This window comes from Sceloporus undulatus, chromosome 6 (genome assembly GCF_019175285.1).
Source record: "Sceloporus undulatus isolate JIND9_A2432 ecotype Alabama chromosome 6, SceUnd_v1.1, whole genome shotgun sequence".
NCBI classification, from domain to species: Eukaryota; Metazoa; Chordata; class Lepidosauria; order Squamata; family Phrynosomatidae; genus Sceloporus; species Sceloporus undulatus.
In genome coordinates this window covers 121,610,822-121,625,198 of record NC_056527.1, presented here as the reverse complement: position 1 = coordinate 121,625,198, position 14,377 = coordinate 121,610,822, and the positions used below count along the sequence as shown (strand labels likewise).

Below are 14,377 nucleotides of genomic sequence, written 5' to 3'. Positions count from 1 at the left end.
CTCCTCTGCTTAAATTACAGGTTGCATCTTCCTTATCCAAAATGTTTAAGGCCAGAAGCGTTTAGGATGTTTCCCCCTGGATTTCAGAACACCTGCATTTGGATTTGTCGCTATATGGCAACTCCATGAGTTACAATGGGTTTTCTCAGGCAAGGAATACTCAGAGGTTGTTTCCTTCTTCTGAAATAGAGCTGGTATTAAGTTAATTTAAGGAAATGTAGGACTGGATAGATCTGCAAAAGAAAAAGCATTCTCTCTGACCAAGAGACAAATGTGTTTTATTGGCCTTCAGGTATCCAAGACTTTAAAAGCCTTGGAAGTTGCATTTTTGCAAAAAAAATACACCTTCCCACAATTCTGATGAAACAAGTTTTTCTTACCCAAAAGAGGGGAAAAAGAGAATTTATTATCTTGTAACTGTAGCCTCCGAAACCTCTCTTGGAAATGAGACACAGGAGCAAACGCTCTGCCTGGGGGCACATATTAAATGGGTTTATTCCTAGGTTCTTTCGGGCAGCGCATTAATTCATGCCCAAGGCTGGTTGTGAGGCTGCCGATTCCTGGGTTCTCCAGGGGCTTCAAGTGATAGAAATAATAATTAGTCACAGGCTTAATTAATATTTGCAAAAGGCTTAGCGGATACCTGAAAGGAAATAGATGGGGAGCAATACGGAGAGTGGAAATAAGCAACAATATCAGATCTGGATATTAGTAGGGGGAGAGGTAGTAGTGGTTTGAGTGCTGGACTATGACTTTGGAGACCAGGGTTCGAATCTCTGCTCAGCCATGGAAACCCAGTAGATGACATCAGGCAAGTCACACTCTCTCATCTGCAAGAAACAAAGGCCTGTTACAGACTGCCAAAAAAGCTGCTTTGGGTCTCATGGAGATATGCTAAATGATGCATGGGTCCTAAGAGTCCGGAGGTTGCGCCAAAGCCATCCTAAGCACTGGAGGGCAGCTTTGGTGCAGCTTCTGGATTCTTTTAGGATGCATGCATCATTTAAACAGCAGCATCCCTCCAAAGAGACCCCAAGCAGCTTTATTTTGGCAGTTTGTAACAGGCCAAAGAAAGGAAAAAGATATTTACCAGTTTCATACCCCTTTAAGAATATGCTGATGAACCCAAGGCCCAGGATTCCTCAGGAGGGAGTTTAAAATCAGCTAAAGGGGGGGGGGGGGTGTTAAGAACTGGTTGCAGCTGTGTAGTGCAGACACAACCTTGGAGAGAATTTGCAGGGAGGTGTTTTGGGTTCATGGTTGTTGTGTGGCTTCTTCTCCCAGGTAAGTCAGTGCCATAGAAGCAAAAAGAAAGGGAAAGCAATAATTCTTCCCCCTCCCACCACTTTATTCCCCTCCTCCCTTTGGCCCTATTCAGACACGTATTTTAAGGGAGACGTGTGTTTGCAGAGGAGGAGGAGATGATTCCTTGGGTTTTACACTTGTGAATGCAGCATTGCCACTCCAACTTTGCACGTGTGTATGCTACATTCCCAAGATTGCATGCGTGTATACTGTGCATTACACGTGCATGTGTTGGGTTAGGAAGTTAGGAGTAGAAATACACATGCAAACTTTGCAAAAGCCCTGTGCGCCCATTCACACGTGCAAACACGTGTACAAATGTAGGTGGAGATGGTTTTCCCAGGCATAGGAGCTACTAAAAGTTGGGAAGTAAGTTTGCAAAGCCCAAGTGGGGGAAAGTCAAGAGAGAAGGATTGATAGTTGTTTTGGGGAAGGGATTTAACTTTTGCAATGTGTTTTATTCTTATTTTTTAACCTGGAGAGTAGTTTAAAATGTTCTTAGCTGCCTCCATTATTGGGAGAGAGCTGTGGCATAAGTGGGTTTTGTTGTTGTTGTTGTTGTTGTTGTGTGTACCTCCAAGTCAAACTCTCCTGCTAGATCCTTTTCACATTTTTATTTTATTTCATTATTTCAAGGGTTTTATATCCCGCCTTTCTCCCACAAAAGGGATTCAAGGCAGATTGCAATAATTTTACAAAAGATAAGATGTAAAAACAGTGATTAGAAAGGTTAAAAAAATAAACATGGTTAACATCAAAAGTCAAAAACACAGGTACAGTGGGTCCTTGGTATTCGCTGGGGTTTGGTTCGTAGGGCATGCTGTGGGTACCAAAATCCATGGATGCTCAAAGCCCATGAAATACAAAGGATGATGATGATGGTGATTACAGTGGTCCCTTGGTATCCGCTGGGGTTTGATACCAAAATCTGTGGATACTCAAATCCTATAAAAACAATATATTGTTATTATTATTGTTATTATTATTATTACAGTGGGCCCTTGGTATCCGCTGTGGTTTAGTTCCAGGTCCCGCAATGGGTACCAAAATCCATAGATGCTCAAGTCCTATAAAATACAATGGATTATTATTGTTGTTATTATTATCATTATAATGGTCCCTTGGTATCCACTGTGGTTTGGTTCCAGGTCCCGCCATACATACCAAATCCATGGATGCTCAAATCCTATAAAATAAACTGGATGATGATGATGATGATTACAGTGGGTCCATGGTATCCACTGTGGTTTGGTTCCAGGACCCGCCATAGATACCAAAATCCCTGGATGCTCAAGTCCCATTAAATACAATGGGATGGTAAAATGGTGTCTCTTATATACAAACTGTAAAATCGAGGGTTCCCTATATATTTTTGTAATGTTTTGAAGCCATAGATGTGGCTAAAGAATCTGTAGATATAGAGGGCTGACTGTACTGCTGTCAAGCCAGGTATTACCCCTCCTGGATCTGTGCATTTTATTTTGACTGCCCAAGTGTAGCATCCTACACTTCTCCCTGTTATGATGATAAGTAGCAACAGGTAATGCTGTGTGCATGGCATAATAAAGGTCTTGCTATATGATTATGACCCTTTTGCAAGTTGCCATGTTGAAGTCCCACTGATCTCCATCTTCTTGGGTTGCATGCAAGTTTAATCCTCTTGCGTTGTGATGCACTCAACTTCAGCAAAGTTGTGCTTTCTGGTTTTTGTGACTCCAGCTAGCCTGGCCAAATATTGCCCTCCGAATCCTATTGTAATTGACTCCCGATGGATGCGTTAATTTTAATGGAGAAGCCAAGACCTTTTTGAACCCGGGCAGAGCCCTCTCTCTTCGACGCACGTTGCCTCCGAAAAGTTGTTAAAATGCACCGAGTCGGATGTTTCTGAAACCCCCCGGAGTCTTAAATATTCCAAACAATATAGATTTCATGGTATTTTTTGAAGCAGCGATGGGAAGCGTAGGACAAATCTGGAATCCTTAACAAGCGAGATCAACAGGATGGAAATGAGAAATTCTGGCATTCTGCACATCGTCCGCTTCCCTTGCTTCCCTTTCAGAAGAACGATAGTGAATTTCCTCCTGTCTTTTTCTTTTTTGTAGAGGATATTGGGGGGAAAGCATCTCGAACTCTAGCTCCATAGACTTTTAATGGGTCGAGGCCAGGAGTGTCAGGCTCCTGATTGTAGGCCCCCTCTTCCAACAAACGACTGTGCTTTGAAAACAACAGCTTTATTGAAAAAGGTGATATATACAACAGGAATATATATCACTTGTCAGGAATGGAAATGTACAGTAACATATGGTTTACATAGCCCCAGAAAGCAAACCCACCCATTCAAGCATTAAAGTAAATTAATTGGATAACTCTTTCCCGTTCAGTGAGGAATCTCCTCCTCAGTGGTGTAATGTCCTTCAGTCCGAGATCTTTGGCAAACTCTCAAAACAATAAAGTTCCCACCCGGCGTTATCTCCCCACTGCACCTGGGACCTTGAAGCATAAAACCTTAAGCCACAACTAGACTAAGTAATATTCAACCTTAACAGCCTATAGTATAATCAAGCAGAACTATAAGCCCCATCATCCCACAACCCAACATATATAGCAGCATCTAGAAATATAATAGCAGCATATTAAAGTATACTGAACACATTAACATAACATCCTGTAAGCAATAGGCACTTTATATTTCAGTTCCCCCTCCCATCACAGGTTAACTCCCTAGCATTCCAGTCCTAACAAGCAAGCACAGTCTAACAATTAGTCTACCACATTCTAGTACAGTGATGGCGAACCTATGGCACACATGCCAGAGGTGGCACTCAGAGCCCTCTCTGTGGGCACATGTGCCATTACCCCAACACAGAGTTTGTTACTAGAAAGCCAGAGGGACCTGGCACTTTGCAATAAATAAGTGGGTTTTGGGTTGCAGTTTGGGCACTCGGCCTCTACAAGGTTCACCATCACTGTTCTAGTATATTCCATTAACCCATTATAACACTAAACCCACTACTATTGGAACCCTAAGCTTATAACCCTCATGGCAGAAACCCCAAATGAATTAATGAATGCCAGCAGGGATTTCCGCCAAGGAGTGACAGAGCAAAATCAAACTTCAGTCGAAAATAATTATAAAATAGGATGCTATGCAATAGCTGCAGAAGTTCGCAGGGTGAGACTTTCGTTCCCCAGTCAATATACACCAATATTATATTATTAATACATCAAAACATTTATATCTTTAGTATAGTCATATCCTTCTTGTTTTTATGAAAAGAGAGAGTGACACCTTTGCTTTCTGAGAGTTCAAAGTACACAAACTTTGTTTTGTGCACAAAATTATTCAAAATATTCTGTATAAAATTACCTTCAGGCGATATGCATAAGGTCTATACGAAACATCAGTGAATATTGTCTTTTTTGACTTGTGTCCCATCCCTGAGATATAACTCATTATGTAAAAGATGAATTTCCCTTATCCAGAATCCCAAAATCCAAAATACTGTACTCTAAAATCCAAAATGGTCCACATGGGCGGCTGAGATAGTGTCGCCTTTGCTTTCTGATAATTCAGTTCATGCAAATTTGGTTTCATGCTCAAAATTATGACAAATAGTCATAGAACCAGAGATCTGACAACTTAATGTGCTGCCAAATTTACAACAGTATTAAAGACCAGTCTCTTCCGGCAGACTTAGTCAGATGATTTTAAATGCAGATTGTTTTAGAATGTGTGTGTCTTAATTTGTCCTTTTAAACTCTTGCGTGTTTCAGTTCATGTTTTAATTGATGTTGCACATTGTTTACTAGTTGTTGTTTCTCTTTCCAACTTCTATTCTTTCCTAGGTTTCAGATGGAAAAGAACGAGAATACATGTGCTCCAATGGCACACAACACTGCAGTTTGCAGCTCCCTCTTTCCAATATTGAATATAATCACATTTTTGCTTTTATAAGTCATTTATACTTGTGAGTTTCACTTCTGTCTGCTGTCAAATGGGAGCAAAGACAAAGCAGAGTTGAGACTTCATTTGTTTGCATGCAAAGAATGGCTCTGGAAATGTTAGAAACCTGTCCATTACTACATTTTTTAGATGCTGAACTGTAGGTTTTAATTATTCATGTGCTGTGAGGGATTCATGTCCTCCTGCCTTGCTGCCCAAAATTGGGCCCAGGCAGCAAACAATAGTAACAGAAGGATTTTAAAACAAAATTGTAGCTAAGAGGAAAACAAAACAATTTAATTAGGAAACAACGAGACGAGACCAAAAAGAGAGGAACTCTGTGGGTTATAAGCTTGCATTAATGTCATAAATGTAGAAATAAAGCAGTTTGAAACCACTCCAAAGGCTATTGCTCAATGGTATGGGATTCATGGAAATATAGTTTTTGGGAGACCTTTACTCTATCATAGCATTGAATTCCACAACATTGAGCCAGATTCCTTGGAGGCATGGGTTAGATAGCAGAAAATGCAAAGTAGTCCTGAGTAAGCAAGGCAAAGGGAAAGTAGACGATGTGTAAGCTTCAATAGAGCAAAAAAGAGGAGATGGAGGATGCTGAGGATTCAGCATCTTTTCTCCACGTGGAGGAAATTTCCAGTTGTAGAACTATTCGGTGACATAAAATTTCTGCCCCGCAATGGAATTGTTCTTTATTTTTGCAAACAGTTTTATGGTAGAAGGAAATTAAAAATCCCGTTTTAGATTTTAAAAAATACAACACACACACACACACGTACATATACATACACACACACACACACACACATGTATGCAAACATATATATTGCACTCCAGGTGTGCTGACCCCTGTGATTTCCCCAAATGCGGGAAACTTGACTGCATAATTTGAGGTATATGTACACACACACATATATACATATACATACATACTTGGCTTTACTTCGCAAACAAAGATTCAGGAAGGACTTGTCCGTGCTTTCTACAGACACAAACCCAGGCAGATACATACATATGCACACATATTTATATATATGTACACACAGACACACACACATATTACACACACACACACATATATATATATATGAATGAATGAATGAAGGTTTATTTATATACCGCCGTTCCAATGATCACGGCGGTTAACAATAATAACAAAAACAATAACAATACATTATATAACATAGGAACCCCCCAAGATAAAACCATACAACGTCATAAAAGCCATCATTCATTCCTAACTTAAAACCAATAAAAACATCAGTAAAGCCCCCTAGCTAAAAACCCGATCGAATATCATTACAGGAGCAGATAATAATTCAAGACATGGTAGGGAAAGCTTGCCGAAACAAATGGGTCTTCAAATTCTTCTTAAAGGACTCAAGGGACGGGAGAGGGCTGAGCGGAGCTCGATAGGGAGAGAGTTCCAGGACTGTGGGGCAGCAACCGAAAAAGCCCTCTGCACAGTTATTACAAATCTTGTCACAGGAACTCTCAGAAGTTGTCTCCCTCCTGACCTGAGAGTGTGGGGCGGATTATATGGGGAGAGGCAGTCCTCCAAGTACTCTGGGCCCAAGCCATTTAGGGCTTTATAGGTCGCGACCAACACCTTGTATTGGGCCCGGAAGCAAATAGGCAGCCAATGCAAATGTTAAATAGCATAGGGGACAAGATCGCTCCCTGAGGGACCCCAGATGTAAGGACCCTCTTGTCAGAGCAACAGTCCCCCAGCTCCACACACATTTATATATATGCACACACACACACATATATAAATACACTATATATATATACACACACACACACACAAATACAGACATATTCCTTTGGGTTAGGCTCCTGAGTTGTATAAACCTCCCATTTTTGTTAAAGGGAACTATGTTTTGTATAGGTTTTCTCCCCTCCTTGACGTCTACATGAATTGTGTACAATATTTTATAAATTGGTGTGTGAAACAAAAGTTTGTGTACGTTGCGCTGTCAGAAAGCAAAGGCGTCACTGTCTCAGCCACCCATGAGGAAAAAAGTTTTGAATTTGGGAGTGTTTTAGGATTTCAGAATTCCTTATGAGGGAAATTCAACCTGTCATAGGCTTTGTATGCCATTTTAGGCCTCAGGTCCCAAGTTGCCAAACCTACAAACCAGGCCTCACACACACTACAAACTAGTTTTTTATTTGCTGTCAAGTAAGATGTAACACAAGATTTGTTATTGAGTTAAGATGTGTGCGTATTAAATCCATTTAAAATTCATCATTTAAAAATTCACAATTTAAAAATCATCTGGATAACTTCTGTGCCAGAAGAGACTGGACTTCAATGCTCTTTTATATGATTATAAATTACAAATTGAAGCCTGTTAGCATGCAATACGTAAGGAAAACACACACTTCAGTACTGGGTCCAAAACACACTGCAGAAATAACCCAGTTTGAGACTGCTTTAACGTCCCTGGCTCAGTGCTATGGAATTCTGGGAACTGTAGTCTTTTGTGAGACATTGAGCCTTCTCTGTCAGAGAGCTCTGGGCCACAATAAACTACAATTCCCAGGATTCCCTAGCACTGAGCCAGGGCAGTTAAAGCAGTCTCAAACTGGAATATGTGTATTGTGTACTGTGTACTATATTCCCATTAAATCAAATTATCTATCTATCTATCTATCTATCTATCTATATCACACACACACATATACACACATACATATATACATACACACATTTTATATATGTACACACACACACACACTATATATATATATATATATATTCTAGTCATTATTGTTCTAGCTACTTTTTGCTATATCTGCAAGTTCTTGAAGTTGTGCTGCATTTAATTTTATAATCTTGCATTTAATTTCATAATCCTGCATTTAATTTTGTAATCCCATCTTGTTTGAACCCAGGATCGCGGAAGATACCTTGCATCTGATTTTTTGCCCAGGATTCAAGCAAAGCCATGGCTCTGTTTTACGGAGGTTCGTCGGGTTACAACTTTAGGAACAAAAGCAGCCCCCCGATTAACGTACGTGGATTTTATTTATTTATTTATTTATTTATTTATTTGCACTGGGAGGAAGAAAGGTATCTGGAATAACAACAACGATGGGTGCATCTGCACTGTGGAAATAATGCAGTTTGATACTGCCATGGCTCCATCCTACAGAGTCCTGGGAGTTTGGTGATGCAACAGCACCTTTTGACAGAAGAGGCTGAAAACCTTGTAAAACTACAAATCCTGGGATTGCATCTTAAGTGGTGTCAAATTGCATTAGTAATTGCATTATTAATTTTTTATTATTATTATTTCTAGTGTTGATGCACCAAACAACAATTGCAATGTTTATTTAAAATGCCCTTCCTACCAAAGGATGGAATAACAAACACATGCAATGCAAAGAAAAGGAAACGTTTATTCATTTCTTTATTTCACATAACACTTTAGTTTGCTTATTTTGAACAGTTTTGTTGGTTGTGGCAATTTCTGTTGGTTATGGCAAAGTTCAAGGGACTGTGCAGGGCTCTGACCACTGATAAGAGCATTGAAAATGTCTCACAATTAATTGTCAATTTGCTCGACAACGGCTGCAAAAGACCCACTTATCTCCACCCTCCGCTTGCAGCAAAAAATGCATTTGGTTTTGAAATGGATATGAAAACCTTGAAAGGCATGGATATTGAATACTTAAAATATCTACTAAAGCATGTATGCTTAAGGGAATGCACTCTTTCTAGTTGGAAAAAGTAAGCAGGTATTTGAAAAAGAACAACAACAACTATACATTGAATACTTAAAAATGCCTTCTTTTTTTTTGCCTTTTTGCAGACGCAACCCTCACCTGTAGATTTGGGCTTCAAGATGGAGCTGGTGATGCCCTTCTGGGGCAAATATCGTCCATTTACTGGGCGCTGTTGCCAAAGATGCACCCCAAAAAGCTGGGTAAGGAGGTGATGGAGAAGGGTTGGAGCTAGAAGGTTTGGTTTTATTTTCATTTCATTGGGTGCCTTTTTGGCCAGTGATTGCTAAACTAGGGAAAATAAAGCCCAGGGGTCTGTTTTGGGGTACCCAAACACCGTTTGTACCCAAAGCCCCCAGACCCCACTTTAAAAAAGTGTTTTAAGAACAAGTGTTGGCTGAAAAGCCTCACCAAAACAGTGAAAGCTCACTCAAATCACCACCAAACATTGCCACTTGACACCTCTACCCCCAAATCAATCAATCAATCGATTGATTGATTGGGAGCGCTGAGGTGTCATAAAGCCATGCTAGGCGGTCAATCATTCAATCAGTCACCAATCAATTCACCACCAACCATGGCTGTTTGACACCTCTGTTCCCCAAATCAATTGATCAGTCAATCAATGAGGAAATCAATCAATCAGTGTGGAAATCAGAACCAATATTAATGTTTTACCACTCAAGGTGGGATAATTCAGTCTTTGGGTGATGGCAGCGTGTTCTTTAGAGAAAAGGTGGTCCCAAGGGGTCCCTTTCAGCTCACCAGTAGAAAAGAAGGGGACCCACAGAGAGAACCCCTCGCACTTCTAAACATAGCTATTTGACGCACCTATTCCCGCAATCTATCAATCAATCAATCAGTTTCTTTTAAGCATTTCTGGCTGCCGTTTATCCTTTTATAATATAATATGCTGAACGGTGATGGAAAAGAAAAGCAGGGAAACTGCTTGACATAAACCTTGTCCTCTTTCTGTTTGTAGGAATCCTTTTTCCACAAGCGCCTGACCTCTCTGGGATTTTGCAATGTCATCAAGATAACAGAAGAAAACACCAGGTAAGCCAAGGTGCGGAAGGTTTGGAGGCATCCTCAAGTCCCCTTAAAACCCCTCTGGGGTCATGTTTTTGGCCTTTAACAAAACCCAGTGAACTGGGACCTTTCCTGTTTAAAGAAGGACTCTCCTGGGCATGAATGGGCTCTTGAGGGTGCTGAAAATGTGATGAAACCTTCTTCCAGCCCTTAAGGGACATTTGTGGTCAAGGAATTTTAAAACAATTCTTTTGGGAGATATTGGGGCTGGCAGATGGATTCCCAGGGGGCAAGCCTAGATGGTTGCCTATCTTAACATGAACGTGGAAGTGGGCAGAAAGTTGCCAGGAGAGAGGTTGTCAAATGCCACTCTTTCTTATGACCACTTTTTCCAAACATGCCAAGACATACCGGGCTGCTCTGTTGCTGTGATCTTCTGTTCCACGTATAAATTCCTCCTGTAATGCATTGAGGATGCCATACTTGGCGGCCGTCTCCATCCCATTCTTGTGGTGGTGCAGTGCAGTATTCAGCAGCATGTGCAGGAACAGCCAGGAATTTTAAGCAATGCTGAAACTTCCAGGAATCCCCCTCCGGCATTGCATTTCGCCCTGGGCTTGTGTTGTGTCTTCGGTGTGAGCGCCACATCGCCAGGGCTGAAAAGAGATATTTCTTGAACTAAACTAACAGTGGGGAGATCACAGCCTAGCTCATAAAACTGTACTGAATGAACAAAGACAATCAAGCAAACCTTTGCCTTTGGGGAGCTGTTTTCTCTGCTCTGTGAAGCAGCATCTAACTCTGGCACACTTTGGGTCTTGATAGTAGCACTAAACTTGAGAGACAGGTCCGTCCCATCCATCAGAAAGTTCACCTGTATGTGTGTATATATGGATGGTAGTGCTGCTATTTTGCTGTTCCTGCATTGTTTCAATAGGGCTTGTGCAAGAGAACTCTGTGGTAGATTTTGCAGCATGTCATAGTGGTTTGAGTATTGGACCACAACTCAGGCGACCAGTGTTCCCAGTTTGGCCATGAAACCCACTGGGTGACCTTGGATATGTCACAGACTCTCAGCCTCAGGGGAAGGCAATGGCAAACCCTCTCTGAACAAAAAAAGGCCAAGAAAAAACCATGATGGGGTCGCCTTAGGGTCTTCCTAAGTCGGAAAAGACTTGAAGGCACACAACAACAATGAAGGGGGTGGCCGCTGTTTCCTACTAAAACATCTTGAGCTAGTGCTGTGTAACTTTGGACTAGTCATTTATTCTGTCTGTGTCTTGGTTTTCCTGGCTTTTTCCTCTTCCAATTGAAAAATACACCCCGACCCCCCCAAATACATTCCTTCCAAATTAAAATGGTAGATAACAAAGCTTTTTTTGCCTCCTAGGAGTTGTGTGAGGATTAAAGACTTTATTCTCATTACTCTGATTCCTAATTACTTTAATTGTGGTTGGTGACGTTCTTTGAAAACTGAAATCCCTAAAGTGCTAAGTGTTAGAAACAGCAGGGAGGAGAGAAAGCCCTTGATTGATATCACAGCAAAAGCAGAAATTCATGGTCTTTTTTCCAAAATGGTGGGCTAGGAAGGAAGGCAGCGGAGCAAAAAGTAAAAGAAAAGAAGGGAACTGTGGGTACCATCTAATCTGGCTCTATAAATCATTTTCAAGGGGCAAGGAAACCTGTGCCAAAGACCAGCATCTGTTAAATGTATTATGCATTTTCAATCTAAATCATGCAACCTTGTATTCCCTTGCAATTGCCTTTTGGAATGCTATTTATTTGTTTAGAAACAGTTGACGTTTTGAGTGTTTGCAAATTATCTTTTATTAGCAGAGAAGCAAAACACGGCACTCGGATACCAAGAGAAGGTTCTGTTCATTTGGTACAACAAGAGTTGTGTTTGCTTGTTTATAAAAGCATCCCCACATAGCCTTTGAATTCTGAAAAGGCAGCTTAACAATGAACTTGCAACGCAATTTAGAAAGTCTTCAAGGCTGCATAAAAACAGAAATCAAACCCAAGCAGGATTGGGTTCGACTGGGCTTTTTAAACATTGGCGTCCCATGCGCTCCCCCTCCGCTGCAAATGCGGTTTGGTGCGATGTCCGATTTGTACAAACTGCTCAGTTGAGAATGGACAGTTGGGGGGGGAATCAGTTTGAGACACTAATAAGTGAAGCCGAAAGCGGTATTTAAGAGTAACTATGGTTTAGCACCCTAATTTAAGTGCAAACTGCTGTAAATCATAAGAAGGTGAAAGTGTTCAGTCTCCTTCAAGTTGTACCAAAGAGGTGGGGGGAACTCACAAACTAAGTTCCATCTCTGTAACGCTAAACAGTGATTTAGTCCTAGCGTGGTGTAATGGTTTGAGTGTTGGATTAGGACTCCGGAGATCAAGGTTTGAATCTCAGCTTGGCCACGGAAACCCACTGGGTGACTTTGGGCAAGGTACAATCTCTCGGCCTGAAAAGATGGCCATGGCAAGCCTTGCCAAGAAAACCCCATGTGCCTTAGTGTCGCCATAAGTTGGAAACAACAGGAAGGCATGCAACAACGGCAGCAAGCCCTTTTAAAATCATAACAGAGAGGGTTGGTTTTGTGCGGGGAGTCCATAGTGGTTTTATTCTTAGTGCAATACAACCAAAAATATTTTATTCCACATCCCAAGCAAATACATTTCACTTCTGTTGGCAGCAGAAAACAGAGCAGGGTTTTTGGTTTTGTGGGGCATGTTCATAAGGTGGATCGAAGCTATTTGGGTGTTTATAACATAACGCCTTGAATTGCCCCCAGAAGCACATCACAGAAGCCAGTAATGCCTTTTAACAAGTCTGCTTTGTTACGGGCAGAGAAGCAAGCACCAGAAGCTATTTTTTATTGCAGTATTTTTCACCAGCAATTGTTGGCAAACCTTTCAAGAGCAGCCCTGTATGGCATCCATTGCGACAATAAAACTTATATTTGACATGTAAACCTATAGGTCTCTTAAAAATTAGCTTTTAAAACACAACAAGCAAAACTACAAATCGAACGACACCCAAGCCTCTACGCAGAATACTACAACAAAAATAACAAATAAATCTAATAATCTAAAATAAAATCTAATTCCTCTCCACTCACCCCCATTTAAAAACCTTAACCAAACATTTACTTAAACTGAATCAAGCTAAGCCAAACAAAACAGCCAACAACCTAACTAAAATTGACTTAGGGATATTTTAAAGCAAGATATAGTAAACCTCTCTAATCTACTGTATTACTAGAAATCCGCTTCTGTTCTAATATTGCAAACATCTTAAAAGTTTCAAATGTCCCGTTCTGCAAGCACAATCGTCTTGTTTTTCTTCTTCTTCTTCAAATAAAGTAGAAAAAGTCTCAACCTTTTAGAAAGTTATCCGAGGATTTCTCTGTCATGAATGTTGAAAGCTTGCCCATCTCTGCCGACTTAGATAATTCAATCTTCATTGGATGGAATAACATTTGTCTTCCAGTTCTGAGCATAGAACAGCCTGGCAGCTAATATCATATAGTGAACAGGTTTAAAATTACTATCTTTATAGCTCTCTTTAGTTATACCCAGTTAAAAAGAATTATGGTTTAAATGCAATCTTACGTTTCCAAATGGACTGCATTAGATGCTGTATGTTTCTCCAATAAATCTTTGCTTTATCGCAAGTCCAGCGCATGTGGCAGAAGGTACCTTCGTGCGCATTGCCTTTCCAGCATTTATTATTTACTCCTTGATGGAGTCAAATTCATCTGTGCGTCATTTTGTAAAAGTTCTCTCTTAGATTATAACAAAACATGTATAGCTCTGAAAGACTATGCGTATCTCCTTTGTGCTCTGCTGGTAAGCTTCCTGGCTTGAATTGAGAGACAGGCTTCTTTTGTGGAGATGGCAGCTAAATTATTTCATTTTAGAAAGCGTTGGACACATTTTGTGAAGAAGAGATCTGTCAAGCAGCCATCCTCCAGTCCTCTTGTATGGCATGGCAGGGAATCTCTGATATTGGATGCTCTGGGAAGGCAGCCAGGGGAAAAAGGCAGCCTTAATGTTCTCCTTTTTAAAGTTTTGCAGCCTGGCTGGCAGCTGTTGGAAAGGCAGCAGACAATTTGGTCAACTTTTATGTTTAGGGAACCAAAAAAAAACCTCCCAGAGCATAATTCAGCTGCAGATTTCCAGTGACTGTATTCTTTCAAATTAAAAATGAGATTGTTCTAGAGATTACGGAGAAAGTCTTAGCTGCTGGCTTTCCCCCAACAAACTAGAATTTATATCAAGCCACAATTTCTGGCCCTTACCTAGTTATAAGCAAGGGATTGTGGAAGGTGAAACTAAACTTGGCCA

At 40.7% G+C, this 14,377-nt stretch overlaps 1 protein-coding gene across 6 annotated transcripts in view; it reads left to right on the top strand.

Annotated features, from left to right (window-relative positions):
- Positions 1-764: 764 nt before the first annotated feature.
- GPAT2 (glycerol-3-phosphate acyltransferase 2, mitochondrial) overlaps positions 765-14,377 on the top strand; it is a 46,123-nt gene continuing 32,510 nt past the window's right edge. The window contains exons 1-4 of one of the 6 annotated variants that reach the window (XM_042476671.1): positions 765-811; positions 8,168-8,286; positions 9,088-9,201; positions 9,981-10,054. In XM_042476671.1, the coding sequence (XP_042332605.1) occupies positions 8,221-8,286; positions 9,088-9,201; positions 9,981-10,054 (254 nt within the window). In that variant the 5' untranslated portion in view covers positions 765-811; positions 8,168-8,220. Of the gene's footprint in view, positions 812-1,111; positions 1,285-1,490; positions 1,675-5,149; positions 5,274-6,938; positions 6,963-7,391; positions 7,491-8,167; positions 8,287-9,087; positions 9,202-9,980; positions 10,055-14,377 lie in introns of those variants that run through there. The other 5 variants (XM_042476667.1, XM_042476668.1, XM_042476669.1 and 2 more) reach the window with 5 other exon arrangements.